General features: G+C 25.9%; 1 protein-coding gene across 1 annotated transcript; it reads right to left on the minus strand.

Annotated features, from left to right (window-relative positions):
- Positions 1–484: 484 nt before the first annotated feature.
- Positions 485–6,421, minus strand: LOC132949312 (uncharacterized). Its single transcript, XM_061020135.1, has 10 exons — positions 6,273–6,421; positions 5,570–5,691; positions 4,633–4,779; positions 4,471–4,563; positions 4,226–4,411; positions 4,047–4,162; positions 3,774–3,961; positions 3,173–3,350; positions 988–1,288; positions 485–901 (listed from the first exon to the last, which is right to left on the minus strand). Exons 1-10 carry the CDS (start codon positions 6,358–6,360, stop codon positions 725–727), a joined length of 1,596 nt encoding a protein of 531 aa, XP_060876118.1. The 5' UTR covers positions 6,361–6,421; the 3' UTR covers positions 485–724.
- Positions 6,422–21,525: the final 15,104 nt, after the last annotated feature.

Consider the following 21,525-nt stretch of genomic DNA (forward strand, 5'->3'; position numbering starts at 1 on the left):
ATTGTATTTAATTATTATTAAAAGTATCAGACTAATGGCAGTGACATTGTATGTTTAAACTTTAAACGTATAATGTTTATTATTGTTTTAAACCTGCACGATGCAATTAAATATTACTTTTTACTAATTATTATTTATTATTAACTATTATTTAGGAATGTTGTTAATTTTTATTGACATTTAATTAAGTATATAGGCCTTATGCAGTTTTATTTCTACCTTAAGGTATTTTTTCTTAACCTTATTCGGTTTTAGAAAACCCATAGTGACACAATTTTGGTACCTAATCCGTACCTATGATAATCACACGAGACTTAATAAAGTACCATGTATATTATAATATTATATGAGTGAACTTATATCGTATAATATAACCAATGATTACCTACCTACCTACATAAAATATAAATTATTGGGTAACTAATAAAAAATTATATTCATTGCCTTATGTGTGTATTAAAGCTAATTTTATTTTACAAATTATTGTTACGAAATTATTACTATTATAATAATTGTGTTAAATTATATTAGTCGTAAAATAATACGAAAATGCTGTTATTGATTTTTATTAGTATATTTTATATTATTTATTTCAATAATTTGTAGATAATACTGGTGATTAATAAATGCTGTAACACAATATCGGTAATAATCTGCAAATACGCATAAATGCTTTATCATGAAGGTTTTCATAAATCCCTTAAGTATATTATTCAAATTGATGTCAATTCTTCTGCGTTGCTCCTTTTGGCGTCTTAACCCCCTTTTTTTTACTCTTAGAATCAACCATGATTTGTGCTTGTTTCTTAATTAGATATCTATTGGGAACGGGTTTTTCTTCTTCATCCTTGTTTGCCGATTCCACGACATTGTCGTCCAATGACCACAGTACTGCTACGTCCTAATACCATACAGAATATATTATTAATATTATATGTTACCTACCTTACTCTTGATTTTTATAGCACTACATTAAAATGTACATACGTTGTTTTTAATCCTCCCATTCACATTACGTTGATCCTTATCTGTAGTTCCATAACTTCTTATTACATTCTCATATTTGGTTTGTAACAGGCATATTAACCAGTCAGCTTTATCAATACTTGGACATTTGTCTGGCACTGGTGCGCTGTCTGCTTCTTTTAATGCCAGGCACATGTCGTATAGTCTAAAAAGCGTTGAGTCAATTTGATTTGACAGTTCGGACCTGTCTTTTTGTAAACGTTCGAGTCTGTCCGTCTCTTCGATAATTTTAACCTTAAGATTTTCGGTGTCTTCATCATTCCTGCATAAACAATAATTAATACGGAAAAATATTCAATGAAAAAAAGGTGGGTAAGTGGATGTCACTCTGCTGTACAGTAGGTTACAAGTGGGTCACTGTAATGAATGGTGTTAAATTTGAATTCAATGATATAATATCATTGTATAAGAAAAACGATTCTGAGCGAAAACAGTCAGCCTATGATATTACCAAGTATATTTGATGATATTATTGTGAATGAAGTAATTTATAAATAACCTATTTACGTGGAACCTTGTTTTAAATTTTCAATCCTTAGCTATAAAATTTGAAAATTTTATAAATTTTTAACTACAAAATAATTAGTAAATTTTAAATTTGATACATTTTGTCAAAATTCGAACTTTAAATCCTTATAAAAAAAAATTGTGCCTATGTATTTTTAATACTTTCAACTCCTATTGTAAAAATATATCAGGAGCCTGGCATTAAATTTTCACGCTTTTTTACCCAACACATAAAATGTTATTGATATTTATAGAAAAAAAACAAAAAAATTTAAAACTGACAATGTCCATAAGCAGCTCAAAAAAAGTCAAAATATTTTTAAAATTTTATGGTGTATAGCAAATGAAAATATTAACCTTCAGTGAAATTTTCAAGTATCTACAGTTATACGTTTTTTAATTACAACAAAATAAGACAATCGTTACACGATAAATCGAGTGAATATCAAATGTTGTAAAAATATGAATATCAAACGCTCATAAAAATTTAATTTGACTTTCTTGTAGACATTTTTTTTTTGATAAAGTTAGACAAACTTATGGATAATTTTGTATTACATTTTCAAATATTAGATTTAAAAAGAAAATTTTTATGAATTCTTAACTCAAAATAATATGGTAATTTTTGTGATTTTTCCATATTTTGTCAATTTTTGAACTTTAAATGCTTAAAAAAAAAATTGTGACTTAGGATTTTTAATATATTTCAAATGTCATATAGTAGCAGCGTTGTATTAAATTTTCAAACTTTTTTACCCAACAAATAAACTTTTATTGATATTTTTAGAAAAAAAGACTAATAAAATTGGAAACTGAAAACGTTCCTAATTAGTTCAAAACAAATCAAAATATTTTGAAAATGTTATCGTGTATAGAAAATGCTAATATAAATGACCAGTGAAAATTTCATGTGTATACGTTCATTTGTTTTAGAGTTACACCAAAAACCAAAATGGATTAATTGGAAAACCAATTTTGCGTAAAAATTTCCGTTTTTCCTTAATTTTTATGTTGTTTTTCCCGGCACTTTTGAAAACTATTGGAAATTTTAAATTTTGACCTCCCAATGCACTAACGATATTCACTTTACCATCGAACAAGATACTGATGTTGAAAATCCAATCATTATGTCGACTACTGATCGTGTACACAGACACAAAAAAAAAAATAAAAAAAACACACATCATTGTAAAAATCAATACTAAAATAATCTAAAATAATTTAGGGTGAATTTTAGAATATTTTGACTACGCTGGTTTGTAATAATTATTATATAACAAAGATCTATACTACTGCTTGTTTCCTAAAACTATTGTGCATAATGCATTCAATCAGTATTAAACTTATTAAAAAATGTATGAGGATATTCTAATTTATTTGTAAATACTATAAAAATTGATTCGATTATGACCGCATTACTTGGTTAAAAAAAAATCAGGTCTACTTATGTCTATAGGTACCTATTTATAATTTAATAGTTAAAATTTTCAAAATAAATATTCAATTAGTATTTAGACGAGTGGAGACCAAAATAAATTAAAGTAATTTTAATTACGTAGCCCATTTAGTGGTAATTTTATACTTAATAATAGTATATGGTTTAAAAAGTGAAAATAAATAAATATTTTTGATATTTTACTGTTCTTTGTCTTGAGCATCGGAAAATCGACATTGTTCAAATTCCTCATTAAGCTGTTGGCATTTGATCTGAAGGTCCTTTTTTTGATTCTCGGTGTTAGTTTTTAAAGTAGTTAATCTATCTTTAGTTTCTTTTTGAGATACAAACTTTCTTCGTACGTCTTCGCTGTCAATTGAACCTGAGTCATTCAATAAAATCAATTACATATTTGTAAAAATACACAATAAAATGTAGTTTATACAACTATTATAATAATAATGATAATAATATGCTTAATAACATTATTGTATATAATTTATAGTTTTGAACAAGTCGAAGAGTATGGTAATTTAAATTTTTTGAATTTTATATTGATGTGTATTTTATCAGAATTGCAAGTATTTTTGTACTTTGTTTAGTAAATTTTCATTTTTTTTAAACATTTATTTTATGAATACTTTGATCATCATTTTTTTTTGTTACCAAGCTCAACTAGGAATCACATTTTTCAATGAAACGATTTATCATTGCTTTCAAAATGAAAGACACACGCCCCAGTCGTCCACCCAACTCCGTTGTTCATACCACTTTTTTCTGACAGTCTTATTCACACAATCATTACCAGTGACTTGTTTCAGTTTGAAATATGGCATGTCAGTAATTTCTTGACTATCCGATGATCCATTATCTCCAAATCGTTGTTCTTCCGAAGAACTAGGAATTGAATCCTGGTGTGTAGCTCTCTGTCCCGGTGGAAATATTTTTCGTTCCAATTTTTCTAACTCCGTTTTTCTTTCTTCTACTTGCGCTCTATATAATAATATATAGATTATTGACATGTATACATTCATTAATAGTCCTTAGTTAAACTTTATAATTTAAGATTTCAACTCACCTGATTTGTTCTACTTGTTTCATACGAAATTTCGCAATATTAGCTGCGTTAGTTTCTTTTTTCTGTAACACTAACCGGGTCTTGTCCCTTGATTTAATGGCTTCTTCGTTGATTTTCTTAATACAATAAATTAAGATTAATGTAAATAATTATTGACTGCATATGATATGAATAATTACTTCTAGACGTTGAATTTCGCGTTGTTGTGTCTTTATTGTTTTTTCTAATTTGTTCAACGTGGAATCAAACACCACAGAGTCTTCCAAAAGTCGATTTCTTATGGATCTATATTTGCGTGTCACGTGTGACGCTTCCATTCGGCTCATCTCGATTTGATGTGATCGATTTTCAAGTGCCGACAGCGTCTACGCAGGTATTCCACAAAATTAATTTAGATATAAAAATTAAGAATATTTTATAATACCTTAGTCGTATTTGAATCTTTGTCTACAGTAGAAACAACCTTTGACCGCACGTCACTCCATCTCCCGAACAAGTCGTTCAACTTGATCCTTTTCTATAACACCGCAGTCAAGAAACTCATAAAACAGATCTAGGTTACAACTGGTTATTATGCACTACCTACCTGTTTGATATCATGTCTAATTAGATCTGTTTTTTTCTTCATGTCTATCAATTTCATATCCAAAATATCTATTGCTTCGTGATATTTTTTTCTCTTTAAAACTATGATTTTTTCATGAGGTTTTGCATCTGGTAATGCGTCTATACACTGAAAATATATATTTATTCATAAGAATTATTTAAATCAATATTGAAATTGTATTTTAAATTTTTATATGAATACTTGTTTTTTTTGGGTTTATACCAAAACAGCCTATTGTTATAATTTGTACGAGATATATGACTTATGATTAAGGCCTAGGGACTTAAATTGATTTGAATATTACTATTAATATTACTAAAAACATTATAACTTATAATAACTGCAGGCGCTTACGTAAGCGAAATTATGGTTGCATATTTTTATATACATATTCATTTTAAATTATAATTACATATATCAATTTCGCTATAATAATTGTACACCTATATCTTATATATATATTTTGAAATTCATACATTATTTGTCGAAAATAAAAAAATATTGATGATCATCAGATAATGTTTTATTGGTGAATCATATTGTGGGCACTACTGTATTACGATGCCCACACTTTGACCTTTATGGCTTTATACGACGAATTAGTTTATAGAGTAGGTATACTATAATAAATATTATCTACCAATAAAATGTTAGTTTTCATTTATTTGATAATATATAGTTAAAATATTTAAATCGTTATCACATTATTTCTACTCCGCAAAATAAGCAATAAAAGTGCGTTGTACCATAGATTAGAGTCCATATTTTTTCAGTACAATATACTTAAACCAGATTTTTAATGCATATTTTCAGAGTACCTACTTTTAATAATATTTTATACATAACCGAATTTGTATTTTAAGGCTTATTAAGGAATTACAGCATTATAGTTTTGAGTTATGAGTTTATGACCCACCGTGGATTCTTGTTTTTTGATTTGGTACATTTCTTTGATGTCACGTTTCAACATTTGAATCTTCTCGTTGTTTTTTTTCTTTTCTTCGCCGCATTCTTCGTATTGCGCTTTTTTTTGTCCCTCTAAAATGTAAATTATGATATTTTAATACAAATTATCTCGTTATAGTACATAATTATTATTTTGTTTTGATAATGAAGGTTAATACATTTTATTGATATATCCGTGGTTTATTGGTGGTCAACATGTATTTTACTGCCTAGTTCATAATTGGGTGAGAAAATTGTATATCCAACTACTATACTGCATTTTTCAATTTATATTATATTTTGAAAACAAGATTGGACTGATAGCGGTTAACCACACATATAACTGTAACTGTGGATTTGTTGTTCTAAACAATAGTTCTTCTTATTTAAAAATATTTTTATCTATATTTCAATATTCTATATATTAATATCATACATGTATAAAGTATATATTGTAAATTTTTTATGTTATTGTAAGTATTGATATTTGGTGTGAATTTTTCTATGTTAAAATTTATTTATTGTTGATAAAAATTATTATCATTATTCAGATAGTTTCCAAAAAATGTAAAATAATCCATTCATTCATTAATAAATAATGATATATAATTTATTCGGCATCTATAGTTAACAATTATTATTAATTGTAACCAGTTGAATAATATTTTACTTACCAGAAAGTTGAATCTTCTTTTTAAGCTCATTTATATTTTTTATTAGTTCCTCGGTAGGAACCAATGATTTTTCACGTTTATTTGGCATAATTATTATTTATTTATTAAATATTATTCGCATTAAAATAATACAGTACTCAGTGGTTACATTTCATTTGAATAAGAAACGACTGCTTGTTTGCGTTCATTTGATTTGGTGCACATGCAGTTTGATCAATAACAGAACCGTAAAAACTATTACCCTTTCTACCTCAGTTTACTATCTATAAAGTATTTTTTTTCGGTATTCTATTACTTGGGTATCCCCCAAAAATTAAATAAAATAATAATAAAAATTAGTAATAAACTAACCTCCGCAGTTATTGTTATAAGTTGTTTAGCTATTTAAGAATAGGTAAATTGTTTTGTCCTTATATAATACTATATATATATAACTTATATGTACTGATAAAACTTTTTTTTTGTTTGTGTTTCAATTTTAAAGTTCCAATTTTTTTGTAATTGGATAATTTAAAACAAAAATAACAAATTTTCCTCGAAATATTATATTAGTGGTTTTTTGTGATTCAAAAAATACTAATCATAATGAGATTTAGACGTTCCCACTATTACTTCTAGGTAGGTACTGTAATTTTCTATATAGGATCACGTTATAAAAATATTTAGATTAAGTTGAATTGTTTAAATTACTTATATTACCTACAACATTACAACGGGCAGTTATCCAGTTTTGTTTATTATTATAATTACTAAAATAAATAATTTTATTTAACATAATATAGCTAGAATATAAATTAATTTGGTTAGGTGGAGGGGGGGGGGGAAACTTTTATGATACCGACAATACGTCTCTCTCTTCTGAGTATAAAACATCTCATTGTGCTTTAGTCATAATTTGAATAATATAGGTATCTACATAAAATAGTGAATGTATGTTGTACCTGTGTGTGAAAATACGAATCAATATTAATAATCTTACAATAAAGTTTATTATACTAACTCTTTGAATAATAGAATAGATGATATACCTATGTGGCTATGTTTCTATTATATTATACTTGATACATTATTAATAATATAATTAGTCAGTTCTTAACTAGACAGTCTGTTTATAAATATGATTAATTTGCATTCAAGTTAGAACGATAATATTTACTGATACAAGTATATTGTAATATTATAAAATAAATTTAATTTTTTAATTTATGTAAGCATGATTTTTTAGTTAAGTATTTATTTGTTTTAAATATATCTTCATCAATAGAAATATGTTTGTGACTAGGATTCTAAATAAAGGTTGAAAATAAGTACAGTATATTATTTTATCATATTTTATATTTTAAGGATGTGGAAGGATACGAAAGCCGAAAGATAATAATATAAAATAAATTATAATAATATTGTACTATACTATACAGTGAACAGTGGCGTATTCTGTCATTGGGCGTTCTTTTTGCTTGATATTCGGGATTCATAAATATTAATACATAGCACGTCCAACAAACAAATTCTATCTGATATTCTGATCGAGGCGCTGCTGGGGACAAGTACAATAATGAATTGTTGTGTATATCAAAAAAATAAATATATTCAGACAAATCGACATTGTGCTATTGAAAAGAAAAACGAGGTCGTTATTTCTTGAAACAAAAACATCCCAGGTACCTAATACATAAATATATTAAGAGGCTTAACGCCTAACGGTTGTTTATCTTACTATATTTAACTAAAAAATATTATACACACACACACCATCATTATTGTTCTGTTAAAAAGTATTTTCTCTACATAGTATTGACGACACATGTATGCCAAGTAATACTTTTATGTTAGTATAACAGTATGTACACGTGATTATCATGTGTTGAGATGTTTTTTTATTTAAATTGTACTCCCTAAATGGAATAAATGGAATAATTTAATATGGTATTATTGTATTAATGATTTGGAACTGTAACATGCCTATGTGATCTAAGATAATAACATCTGCTACTGCAACATCGACAAACGACAAGTGCTTTTTTTTCGGAAATTTTCAATTTTAAACGAGGTGGGTAATTAAATTTATAATTAATATTTTATTTAGAGTACCGGTGAAAAATATATTAATACAAATAATATTAATGACAAACATGTTTATATTAAATATTTTATGAGATATTCATAAAAATTAGAATAATATAACAATATAGTGTACTTGTAGGTATTGTATTTTGGACTCCCGAGATCAAGGATTGATTATAGACAAAAAAGTTTCGTAACTTATACGTAAATTGAATAATTTTTTAACAGTTGATGATCGGTATTATCAATTAACCTAACCTAATTACATAGGCATCTGCAGTAAAAAAAGATTTCTTACTCTACATTTCTTATTATAAATAAATGTATACATTTAAGCTTTGTATTCGTTCTTGTTTCTTATGCTATGGATTTCAAAATTGGATTATCACAATTCACAATTTATAGTGGTTTATAGTTTTGAATTATAATGTTATCAATAAATAATAGTTAAAAACTTGAGAACTGCAATAGCGGCGTAAACTTACTTTATTTGTGAGACAACTGTATAAAATATGATTGCCCCATTTGGCCATTTTACATTTGAATTAAAAATAGCTATAGTATTCCTCGGTACATTATAGTATAAACTACAGAAACTACTAAGTCCAGTACTTCAGTATAAGTAACCCGTCAATAGAATTTCATTATAATTATTTTTAAATTTCGTAGGTAGGTATGCAATGTTATTTAATTGAAATCAAAAATGTATTTTATTTCAAATTAATAAAGGTTCCAAAATTCAACTACAAGTAAGATTCACAAGTTTGAGTTTGTGAAAATTGTTAGCGATTGACAAGTTGGACTTATCCTTAATTAATATAATTGTATCTGTACCTAATGATTCGAGACCATGAAAATCTATTACTGAGATTAACTCAATGAGAGGAAGGTCTACAAGCTACGCAAGTTTCAAGCGATATTGTAGGTATGCAGGGGCGGAGTGGGAACCAAATCCAGGCCGGGAGTTTAAAATTTATCCAGGCCACCCACCAAAAATTTTTTTCTCCCTACGCTCGAATTTTGTTTTTCTATTCACCTATTTCATAACTATTATATAAGTAGATTTAATTCTAGTGCAATTTATAACTTGAAAAAAAAATTAATTTTTTTCAATGAGTTAAGTTAATTTTTTTTTTTTTGTTAACTTTTAAATTTAACTGAAGCCTGAAAGCAATTTAATTGAATTAACTTAACTAGCCAGACTTAATTATTTTCATTAAATTGCCCACCTTTTATTAATATACTACTAATACCTGAATGTCTGAAAAATAAAATTTGTAGGCATAGTTTAATAGTTGAAACCAACGAAATATTAATAATTAATAATTATATATCGTGTTTTCATGGTTTAGGTATAGTAGGTATAAGGTAATAAGTAATAAATAAATACATAAATTATAAACAATATTATAAAAATTAAAAATGGTTTATACATTTATAATAATAATTTAAATAATAGTTTAGATTTCTCACCAACTGCATTTATGATAATATTATTATCAATTTCCATGAGAATTTTATTTTCAATGGCCATTAGCATAAAAGACTCAAGATGTTCATTGGTCATTGAATTTATCAGCCGGTTTTTTAAATATTTCAATGTTGAGAATGACCTTTCACAAGAAACTTGCGTAACAGGGAGGGTTAAAATATATTGATATGCTATAGTTAATGTCGGGTAAGCATTTGCAAATAAATTATATTTAATTAAAACATTATAACAACATATTACACAGTTCTTAGGTAGGTATACCTTTTAGAAAAAATGAATCTAATTGATTACATTTTTCAGCACATTTTGCAAGTAATTTTTTGTTTTTTTCGCGATCTCTTCCTGCCACCCCTTTCCTTTTTTTATTCATAATTACAATATAATATCGTACGATCAATAATATAAAACTTAAATTTTCATTAGAGAGCAAACAAATTAACATGTTAACAACAGCTGGATTAATAAAAGGAAAAACGTGGATAAACGACACTGTCGACACGCTCAACAACAAGTGAACAGTGTACAAATATCAAACACTAATGACTAATTTGTTTGGGCTTATTATAGATATTATTTATAAAAATAACAATGACCAAAGTAAAGGGACCAATAATACAAAATTAATATGTATTATCATTAATATTGATTATATTATTATAAATACTAATATTTTAGACATTATTAGTATTATTAGTTATTATTAGCCATTAGGCATTGGCGCATTGCTATATTCGTCGCCACTCTGCAGTCCTACTACAGTCTACAGAAAAAGGGTACAGATAAACAACTTGTCGGTTCAACAGGTGAAAATACGTCGAATCTGGGTGTCATGTTATAAAAATAACCAGCCTATATCAATATAATATTGCTTTAATTTTATTTAATGTCTACATTTATGTACCAAATATTTTGTAATTTTATATCCAAAGCTTTCTCATACGAGTATACGATTGTACGAGGCTATTACAATGTTCTATTATTACATTAATAATATTTGTAATACAATAGTTTAATAGACACACATTTTTGACACATTTAGCATTTAGCATTAACTAATATTTTGTAAATTAAATTAAATTAAAAAAAAAAAATCTAACAAAATGGCCAGGCCACCAGGCCATAGTATGGTCCAGGCCATCTGGAAAATTCCCATTTCCAGACCGGCCACTCCGCCCCTGTAGGTATGCAACGATGTAACGTTTATTCAATTAACTGTTGTAATTCTGTACAATTAATCAGAAAAAAAAATACTTATAAATCCACATTCATATTTATAGTAATATTAATTATTTACGTTTAAAAAAATAATACGTATATATTGACCTCGTGGTTGAAGACGTAATCAGCAACTATATGGGACTGCAGCATCGCCGTTATTTTAGTATCCTCATTCTTTATGAACGACTCACGTGTACTCGGCGCATCGAGTAAAGTACTAAATTATAATGTATCTACACTCAATATGTTTATTATATTGTTATATTCCATTATAGTTCGACATGAGTAATCGAATGAGACCGGTTTTAAGATTTAACGATAGGTAGGTAACTAATAACATAATAATATGTACTATGTAGGTATGTTTTTCATATACATGAAATCTAATTTTTCGCCATATATCTACGTATGTTTCTAAATCTGTAGACTGTAATAGATATATTCAATAACGTAAATATATTTTATTTTTCATTGATATTTTTTTTTGCCTAGTAGGTGGTACATTATGTGATTCATTTTTTTTAGATTTATTATCCATAGAATTTACTTAAGATTTAAGAATTCTAATGTACAATGTATATTTGTATTTTGTACCCATGTAATCACTAATAATTATCCATCATAATTTTATGTTTGCGTAAAGCTTATTATTATTATATTATTATTATTATATCTATTATTAAATTACCACTTCGAATTTATTGTGTCATGTAACCTGGCCCCTCGTTCGATATAAAGCGAAAATTCATGAAACTTGTAAGCAAATAAGAAGTTATTGTATTAATTATTTTGTAAAATAAAAACTAACGTAGTTAATGGACATAATATTTTTATGTTATTTATCTTTGTAATTGTATGTATTTCTTTACTGCACTTTCAATGTTTCAAATTGACCGTACGTATTAATATGTAAATACTTTGATAATTTGATCTTCATTCCGAAACTGAAATATGAATACATAATATATGCCACAGGCCCACAGGGGTTTTAAAAACGTAAAAGTATTTAAAAGTTTCCTATTGGATATTCTATATAAGACATATTATAATATATCTACTTATATTATAGCTGTATGCCTGTATAGAATAATATGAATAATGATATGATTAGAAAACGTTTTTGATATATTGGTCAGTTAAAAACGTTAACAATATTCTAAACTCAATATTTATATTTAAATGATTTTGTTCAATAATAAAATTACAAGTACCTATGTAGTATGTACTTACTTACTATATTTATAACAAACTTAATAAATTAAAAAAAAATTATAATTATATCAGGTGTTCAATACTCCAATGTGGACATAATATTATATACAAGATCACACGGATGATCGGTGATCCGTTTCATAACATGTGTGTGTTGACGCCATTTGGGCACCAATGTTACGTCACGGCTCAAAAGTCAGTCTACATTATTATTAAATGCACATTTTGTGTACACGATAAACCGACATTATACTATTAAATATTTATGACTATGGTTGTCAAGTGACTGTGCAAAAGTCCTTATACATACAGTAAGTATTTGTTAGGTAGGTAGATAAATAATATTTTAATTCCGATAGATTAAACGCTAAACTTGTGATATTATAGTATAATAATAACTATTGTATAATTATCATACAAATACTACTATTTATTTATAGCAACAAAATTCACAATAACCAGAGGAAATAATTCGTTAATATAATTAGAAATGTGTTTTTATTTGTATATATTTGTTTTAAGTATAGGTTACCTCTACAACTCACTAAGAACGAAATAAATACCTATACAGTTGTACCTATCTAGTACCTATATGTGAAATTTTAAATATAACCGTCAATCTTCAGATACCGGAGAAAAAATGATTTAAGTTGGTTATTTAATGTTTCGCATTATTATTGTTGGGTTTAATTTAATATAGGTAATATTATGTATGGCTGCATGGACATTGAATATGGAATAGTTCGAAAATACGACTGGTTTTCTTTTCTCAAAAATGATTGCATAAAATCCTTGGGTATAATTTATCAAACCTAATATTTAGAGTCTGCAGGTTTAAACTCTTATAATTTAAAAAAATGATTGAATTATTTGAATTCACATGTCTGAGGATTATAGGACCATAATATCTTTTATTTTTGCGTTGGTATCTTTTTTAAAAGTAATCATACATTCAAATTATATATATATTTTTTTTTACAAAAATAGTTGATTACTTTCTTAGGTGTACTGTAGTAAGTTATCTTATGAAAATATGTTTGTAATAGTAATTAATAATTAAATGTATATTATGATATCTATAAACAACCTTAAGTCTACCTATATTATAACTATTATTATAATTTATAAGCATTTACATTGTATGCTATTTTATTATAATATCTGAGAAATTGTAATATTAAATTTTTTGAAAAATCCAAACTTGTTTATTGAAATGTATTTGGTAAAATATTTATTATAATTACCTACTACGAAAAGATTAAAAGAATATGGATACGGATAATTATACCCACTAAATAGACTTATTCAAGGCTTTACTTCGATTCATGATAAATATCATCGTACTAAATGTCTAACAAAGAAAGCGGATTTCCAATGACTTTCAATTAACCTTTAGCCTAATGACAGGTTGACTTCATCGTTTTGATCAAACATGCATTAAAAGTCATCCAACAATTCCTCATTACCCTGAAGAACACATTTTATTTGCGCATCAATCAGGATTGATAAACACTGCATCGAACATCAAACGATGGTTATCGGGATCAACTAAAAATGTACCGACGTCTCTTATAATAAGTTCGACATAATATAAGAAAACTACCAGATGTTTATTGTTTTTGGTAATTTAATTTCTGCACAAGTCAATCACTACTATTCATTGTTGGGCTTAAGAACTATTACTAGATCTCGTGGATAGATAATTCTGACGATTATCTGTATTAAACAATCTATTAAAATGCCTAACAAGATGAAAACCTTGGTTGAGAATGGCTTACAAATCGTTGTCTGCAAAACAAAAACATTTTATTATAATATATTATAAGCACGTAATTGGAAGCTGCACTCCGTATAAAATATACCTACTGTTGAATATATTAAATAAATAAATAACTGTACAAATCATTGTGAATCAAAATCATTTTTGAACTTCAAAAATATAGGCGTATAATAATGATATAACGGTACTTATGAGTTATAATTATTTACTTTATATTTTACTTAGAATAAGAAAAATTAATGAAAAATAATTATGAGCTTTTAGTGTATTTTTCGATTGGCACACGGCAGGCAGGTACCTACAATTTTCTTGTATCTATATTTTAATTAGACTGTTATTCCTGCACACGTTTAAAAACATATATAATTTAATTTAATTATCTATACATATTTGTCGGTGCGATAGTGTATTTATAGTGGATGTTAATGAAATAATAAAAAACGTAATTTAATGGTTATAACTTGTGTTGTGTTATTTTTCATGATATTTTGTTCAAACGAAAAATAAACGATCTGTAGTTGCTGATGTCTGAAAGATTTCCATTATTGAAATATTCAATGTTATAAACATAATTTAATTTAATTATTCGCTTGGACTTAATTGTTCAAATAATATATCAATGCACATTTTATATTTGATTTTTTTTGATTTTATAATCAATAGTCGTTATACGCAGGATATAATAATTATTAAACAAGTATAATACATCATTATATTTATTTTTTATTCTTCAAGAAGATAATGGGCCCAACTGTTCATATTATATTATATATATATATATTTATTTGGTTATCTTTTATAATGCTATATATACTTATAAGATATACGTATATACATCCCCACGAACGTTTAAACAAAATTTATTTAATATTTTAACTATTTAATTTGGGAACAAAAATTAAAAATTATTTTTATTTTGAAATATTCATAAAGAGTGGTGCTATATTATATAGTTAGGTATAATAAATTATACCCAATATTCAATAACTGGTAAATAGTTAAGGTTTTAATGCATATTTATTCTTAAAAATATTACTGATTGATGTCATAGATCATAAAATATTTAGCAAAATTGTAACTAAATAATATATTATTAATTTATTATTATTTTATAACAATAAGTGTTCAATACTGGAGTTACAAATAATGATAATGGTAATTTAACTTGGGTATTAATCTTGAACTATAGACAATAATTTAGTCAAGGACACAAAACAAAAGCGATTTTTATTATAAATAAAGTAACAAGGCACGAAAACTGATGTATAAAGACATTACATCGTCCGTAGCTATAATATACTTATAAGTTATAATCAATATCTATAAAATGTCTATAATCGATATACCTACATATATGTATTGTTAGTAAGTTATTAAAACAAAAATGGTCACGTGTAGACAACATATATTTTATTTTTTTTTAAATATTCAAGCTAGATCTATTACACATGTACTTACTGCTTAACATTTTTTGAATTTCAAAATATATACGAGTTACAACGACTGGAGCAATATATTATATTTCTGCAGGTATACTATGCAACGCATTTATATTTATATAAAGTAGGTATATATTTATATTAAGCATGATATTTTTGAATAGTCACAGGCAAGATTTTTATAAAGGTAACAAATTACCTCCGTACGTTACTATAGTAGGGCAGTAAAAATATAACGGTGCCAGAGAACAAAAATTATATGTACGTTTTTTTTGTGATCTCGGAAGACGGATAACAATAAACTTTTTATAAGTCACAGAAAAATATAGACACAACAAAAATGTTTCAACATTTACACACAATAAATGTTCTAAATAATGTTAGCTCATTATTCATATTATAACTATAATTTATAGTGTATTATAAAACTATGAAAGAACATAGGTAATACAATGTACCACAATATACTATATAATATTATGTTTGTTTAATTTAATTACTTTATTAAGATTTAAAAATACATCGTCATATCACTGTTCTTAATCAATACATTTATAGCATACAGAGTCATAAAATCTATAAATTATTTTTAACTTTTAAAATTATGTGTTTTGATGTATGTACTGTATATATTTTTTTATAGTCATAACTCATAAAGAACCCACTTAAGATAGTGATTTCACACAGTTGGCTTAATATCTATCTATATAGGTTCCGAGAGTGTTTTCAAACCGTCATAATTAACTTGGAAAAAAAATGACCCAAGATCGTTATTGCTTAAATTTCGTCCGTACACCCGTGCGTGATTATAATGATTACTTTATTTACGAGGTGGGTAAACGATAGTTAATAACTTTTCAGAAAAAGTAAAACACTTTATAATTTATACCTACCTATACCTAATTAAATGTCGCATTCATTATGACCGAGCTCGTAATTTTATTAAACGATTTGATCATTATTGCACAAGATAATATTTAACGTTCCTAATATTAAGTAAAACAAATCTAATGACTACAAATATTTTAGGTGTGTGTATAAAATTGGGGTGCGATTGTAGTGGGTAATGTAAACTCGTATTGACCGTATATTGTGGTAGTGTATAGGTAGCAACGTTGAGTACCTACCTGCATAAGCATAACTGTTATGTCTTCTAGGTATGTAGGCAGTAGGGTGTCAGCAGGGCACATTACCTATTATAAGACGTATCGAGTGTATAGCGACATTTTTTTCCCCAAGTGAAATACAAAATAATAATATGTTAGTCGCTTAACGAGCATTGAAATTGAAGAAACGACTGAAACGAGTGTATATTAAACGCACATTAAACGAGAATTATATTGTACAATTAAAACGCGGACACAGGTTATTTTCATGAAACTGTCTCCATTACTTATCTCGGTTTATCATTATTCATTATAAATACACACGCAAACATGACCGCTTATATTATATACTATATGCAATGGTATACTATTATTTCATTGGTACACAAATTGTAAGGAATTGAGTTATTCATGGTTATGAGTCTATTATATTTCAAGCGTATAAAAAAGTATGCGCAAATCGTGATAACCGCGAATCGCGATAATACTTGAAATTTATATCGCCGATTATATGCATCTCTATGATATAACATTTATTATGAACCTAATTTTTTTTTGAACATTTTACTTTTAAGATACTAAATTATAAAATATGTTAAAAATAATATGGTAGGTAATAACGGTATAATGTAGGTAGGTACCTATATTATAGTTATCAGTTAAAACAATATTATAAAAGTTTAAAAGTTTTAATGTTATTATTATTTCTTTATAAATATAATAGTTTTTTTTTTAATATAATTAATGCGGCTCTTATTACAATACTGACAAAAGTATAGAACAAAATATTAAGGATACAATAAATGGATGTGTTAAAAATAGGAATAAGAATGATTAGTGTGTCTAAGTCCAAAATGATTGGTAGTTATTAAATATTGACATAATATATGTTATGCATATTACAAGACAATTATAAAACCATATCATCTGAGTAGATGAAATTTTAAAAATGTATAAAGTTGGCTTTCGTTTTAGTATACTTACATAAAAAACAATTATGATTAAGCATAGCACTCTTTATGAGCATGTCAAGTACTCAAGTTCTTACCTATACTTACCTATTTTACGAGTATGAAAATAAATATAGGTAACAAAAAATGATTATTGGACCTATAGTATAATATTGCCTAATCAAATGGCATATGTTCGAAATATGTCTATGACTAAAACGTTAAGCATGCATAAAAAGTTCATGGTACACAACACTAAATAGGCAGCTATCAATTACAGGAAAAATAAAATATATCAATAGGTACATATTAGATGCGTATGGAATCAAATAGACATATTAATATGGTCAAATATTTAATTAATACACTAATAATCGGTATAAAACACCTCATCGTTTATAGGTTAGGTTATAGTTTAGGTATAGTTTATAGGTAGGTTCAAAAGTGTGTTAAAATGTTAATAGGAGGAAAATGAATAAATGCTCTTAAAATCGTGTATAGGAAGGTAGATACACTTAAATAATATAGTGTAAACATATTGTATATTATATGCATTGTTTTACATTTATTTGAAACCAATAATAAATCAAATAGTATTTTGACTTCTTGGGATTAGATTATTAGAAACAAATTAACCGATTTGTAAATAAATGTAATATGTAAAAAACATTTAAAATAATGAATAAATAGAAAAAAAAAGACACTAGTTATTTAGAGTAAAATCACTGTAAGCAACTAAGCGCACGTTGTGTAATGATGTTGTAGTCGTGTCTGTAATATAATATCGAAATTCGAGTTCTTTATAGTATATAGGTACCCGCGTTTCCTGTTCCAGATTTTGGGCGCTACAAAAAAAAATAAAGAGTGTAGCGTGCTCAAATTTCAAATTAGAATAGATAATTATTTGGTGTCTTGGTGTGTATAATAATAATTAATTTATAAATCATAGATAATTTATTATCAACAGATATCAGATGTGATTGTAGATTTGTTGTAACTTGCATAGGTATCTACTATAGTTTTTAGAGTAGCTAATACTGTACTTACTACTAATAATAAGATGTTCATTGTTTAAAAATTTTAGCGAATATGAATTACTGAGATATCCAAAACATCATAAATTATTAATAATGATCTGTAATTGAAATTTTTTTTATCAATTGTATATCGTTTGATTTTGGTTCTATACATGAAACACGCACGATTTTTCTTAAAAAATATTTATGGGCATTAAGCATAATATACTCGTGCATGGGTGTCTCATCTAAATAACACAGACACGGTCGCTTATAACGGGTATAACATAATATATTGACAGGTCCACTCAAATACTACGACCAGTATATAATAACCGATTGGCTTTTTAAAAAGGTATATGAGTACTATATAACTGTAGTGTCATGGGAATTTTTCAACTAACGTAAACTTTGCTAACACTTCAAAATTATGATTCAATGGTGGTATAAATATTTAACACATAATAAAATATTTAATAAATCTATTAAAACCTACAGTTAAAGTGGTAGATGACTAGTTGTTTTAAAAATAATAAATTTCGGTTATGACTAGATATTAGTAAAATTGCGTTTTAAATTTATGTTTATAAAATAAAATGAATACCTACATTTATTTTGATTTAAGTAAATATTAGGTATTTAAAATCTTTTCAAGTTATTAATTTTAAAAAGTCTTACAATATATTATTAGGCAGTTATTGATTTTTGACAAAATGTATTTATATTGTGAGTTATATCCACTTCATGAATATGCTAATATGGCTATTCACTCAAGATTTTTCTATTGATAAAAAACAATTTTATAGTAACATATCAAGAATACTTTCATAATTTTATAAAAAAAAGCGAGTTCTCATCACAAGCAGTATAAACATATGAAATGTATTTATGTGTACTATAATATTATATAGTCGTATGATATATTATAAACTTACCACTATAATGAGTTTTAATGAATAATTATAAATTATTGAAAAGTTGTATCTACGCAAATATTTGACAGTTATTTATAGAGAAATGTTTAATAAATAATTGAAGGGCTCCGTGCAACAACGAGACAAGTCCACTTTTTGAAATTGTTCAGGAGACATGTTTTATTTCACCAAAACTTTAAAAATTTATATTTTTATTTGTAACTACAACATAAGTATCTTGAATTACATGTAAATTGTTGAGTAAAGTGAATTTGCATTTTAAATAAATTTTAGATCTTATAAAATATCTTGCAAGTATGGAACATATGGACTTACCTGGTTTTTTGCTCATTAATTGTAAAAAAGTTTTCGAAAATTGTATTTGTTTTGTGTTTTACCATAAATTAATTTATTTATTTCTTAAAAACTAAAGTAAAATCCTTTAATGACAGTTTTATAAATAATTATAATACTAATCAATAAAATAAATTAATGAAATTTGATAAAATTTGTATTGCAATATAAAACATACGGACTTACCTGGTTTTTGCTCGTAAGTATGTTATGTAATAAGGTATGCTATAAGGTTTTTTAAAAATTAAATAATAATTTTTTATTCCAATTTTAACCATCAACAGGTACCTATAATCTATAAATATATTCATCAAGTATTATGTGAAATATTGTATTACCTATATGTTTTATTAGAGTTATATTTTATTAAATACCTATAATTTAAACTTTTTAAGATACGTTGTGAAGGGTGTTAAATAACAACAAAGACTTTTTTTATAATATTTATATTTTAACCAAAAAAAAATAGAGAATAGAAATCACCTTGTAATATTAATTTTATACAGCAAAATAAATAACATAACTTTTAGTTTTCTGAAGTACAAAAAAAAATGATAATAACATTTCAATAAATTTAACAATAACCAATAAAATGAAATGCATATTATAACATTTAAAATAGTATATTACTTTTCCTAGTAATAATATAAATGTTATTATTTAACAATAAAGACTTATTTTTTATAGTATTTATATAACCATTTTAACAAAAAAAAATAGAAAATAGAGATCTCCATGTAACATAAATCTTAAAAATCAAAATAAATAACATGATAACTTTTTGTTTTCTTATGTACAAAAAAAAAAAATGAATATAACATTTTAATAAATTGAACAATAAATAATAAAATGAAATACATAGGTATTATTATTATAACATATAAAATAGTATACTATTTTCCCTAGTAACAATCCTGAGGGTGATGTTGAAAGTGGTTCAAAATTATTTTCTGGATCAGAATCAAAAGCCAGTATGCCACTGAGATCGTTATTTTCAAAAATGTTATAATCTGGATCTTGAGTGTCATCATCGAAATCAAAATCAAATGATGGGTCAGAGTTAGATTCATCATATTCAAGTTGTTTTGCTATATTATCACAGTTCATTTTGAAAAATAATAAAAACTAAATAACACTATGCCCGTTATGGAGCAGTTATGGAGCAGTTACAAAACAATACATTAAAATGTATAATCAGCCTAATAATTTACAACTAGCAATAGAAACTAAATGCAAGAATTAACATGGTAACATATTTTCAACAATATGTATTATAATAATGATAATGTGTAAAACAATAAATATGACTATCATAATAGTACTATCAATACTACTGTTTACTATTTATAGCCAACTGTTCTGTGTAAAAACCAGACAAGTCCGGACTTATCTGGTTCTTGCTCATAATATCTATAACCAGACAAGTCCATTTACTCAATAACTCCGTAAATAATCACTGGACATGTCTCGTTGTTGCATACAATTGTAAAGAAAAAAAATCTGTATATGATAACATCAAAAAGTGACTTTTGAAAAAAGTGGACTTGTCTCGTTGTTGCACGGAGCCCTTCAATTACTAAAATATATCTTCACGAGCAGTTAATTTAAATAATATTGCATTTAATAATTTAAATTTTATAGTTAATTTATAATTTCAGAAATAGAAAATATGATAGAATTATCATTTAGGTACAATGTACATATTATA

This window comes from Metopolophium dirhodum, chromosome 7 (genome assembly GCF_019925205.1).
Source record: "Metopolophium dirhodum isolate CAU chromosome 7, ASM1992520v1, whole genome shotgun sequence".
NCBI lineage: Eukaryota > Metazoa > Arthropoda > Insecta > Hemiptera > Aphididae > Metopolophium > Metopolophium dirhodum.

Excerpts from the sequence above, each read along its gene's own strand:
- LOC132949312 (XM_061020135.1), bottom strand. The coding sequence starts at position 6,360 with ATGCCAAATAAACGTGAAAAATCATTGGTTCCTACCGAGGAACTAATA. Across the intron at positions 3,351-3,773 it reads CAAACTGAAACAAGTCACTG|GTTCAATTGACAGCGAAGAC; the intron begins GTAATGATTGTG and ends TGAATGACTCAG. Across the intron at positions 1,289-3,172 it reads GATGCTCAAGACAAAGAACA|GAATGATGAAGACACCGAAA; the intron begins GTAAAATATCAA and ends TTGTTTATGCAG.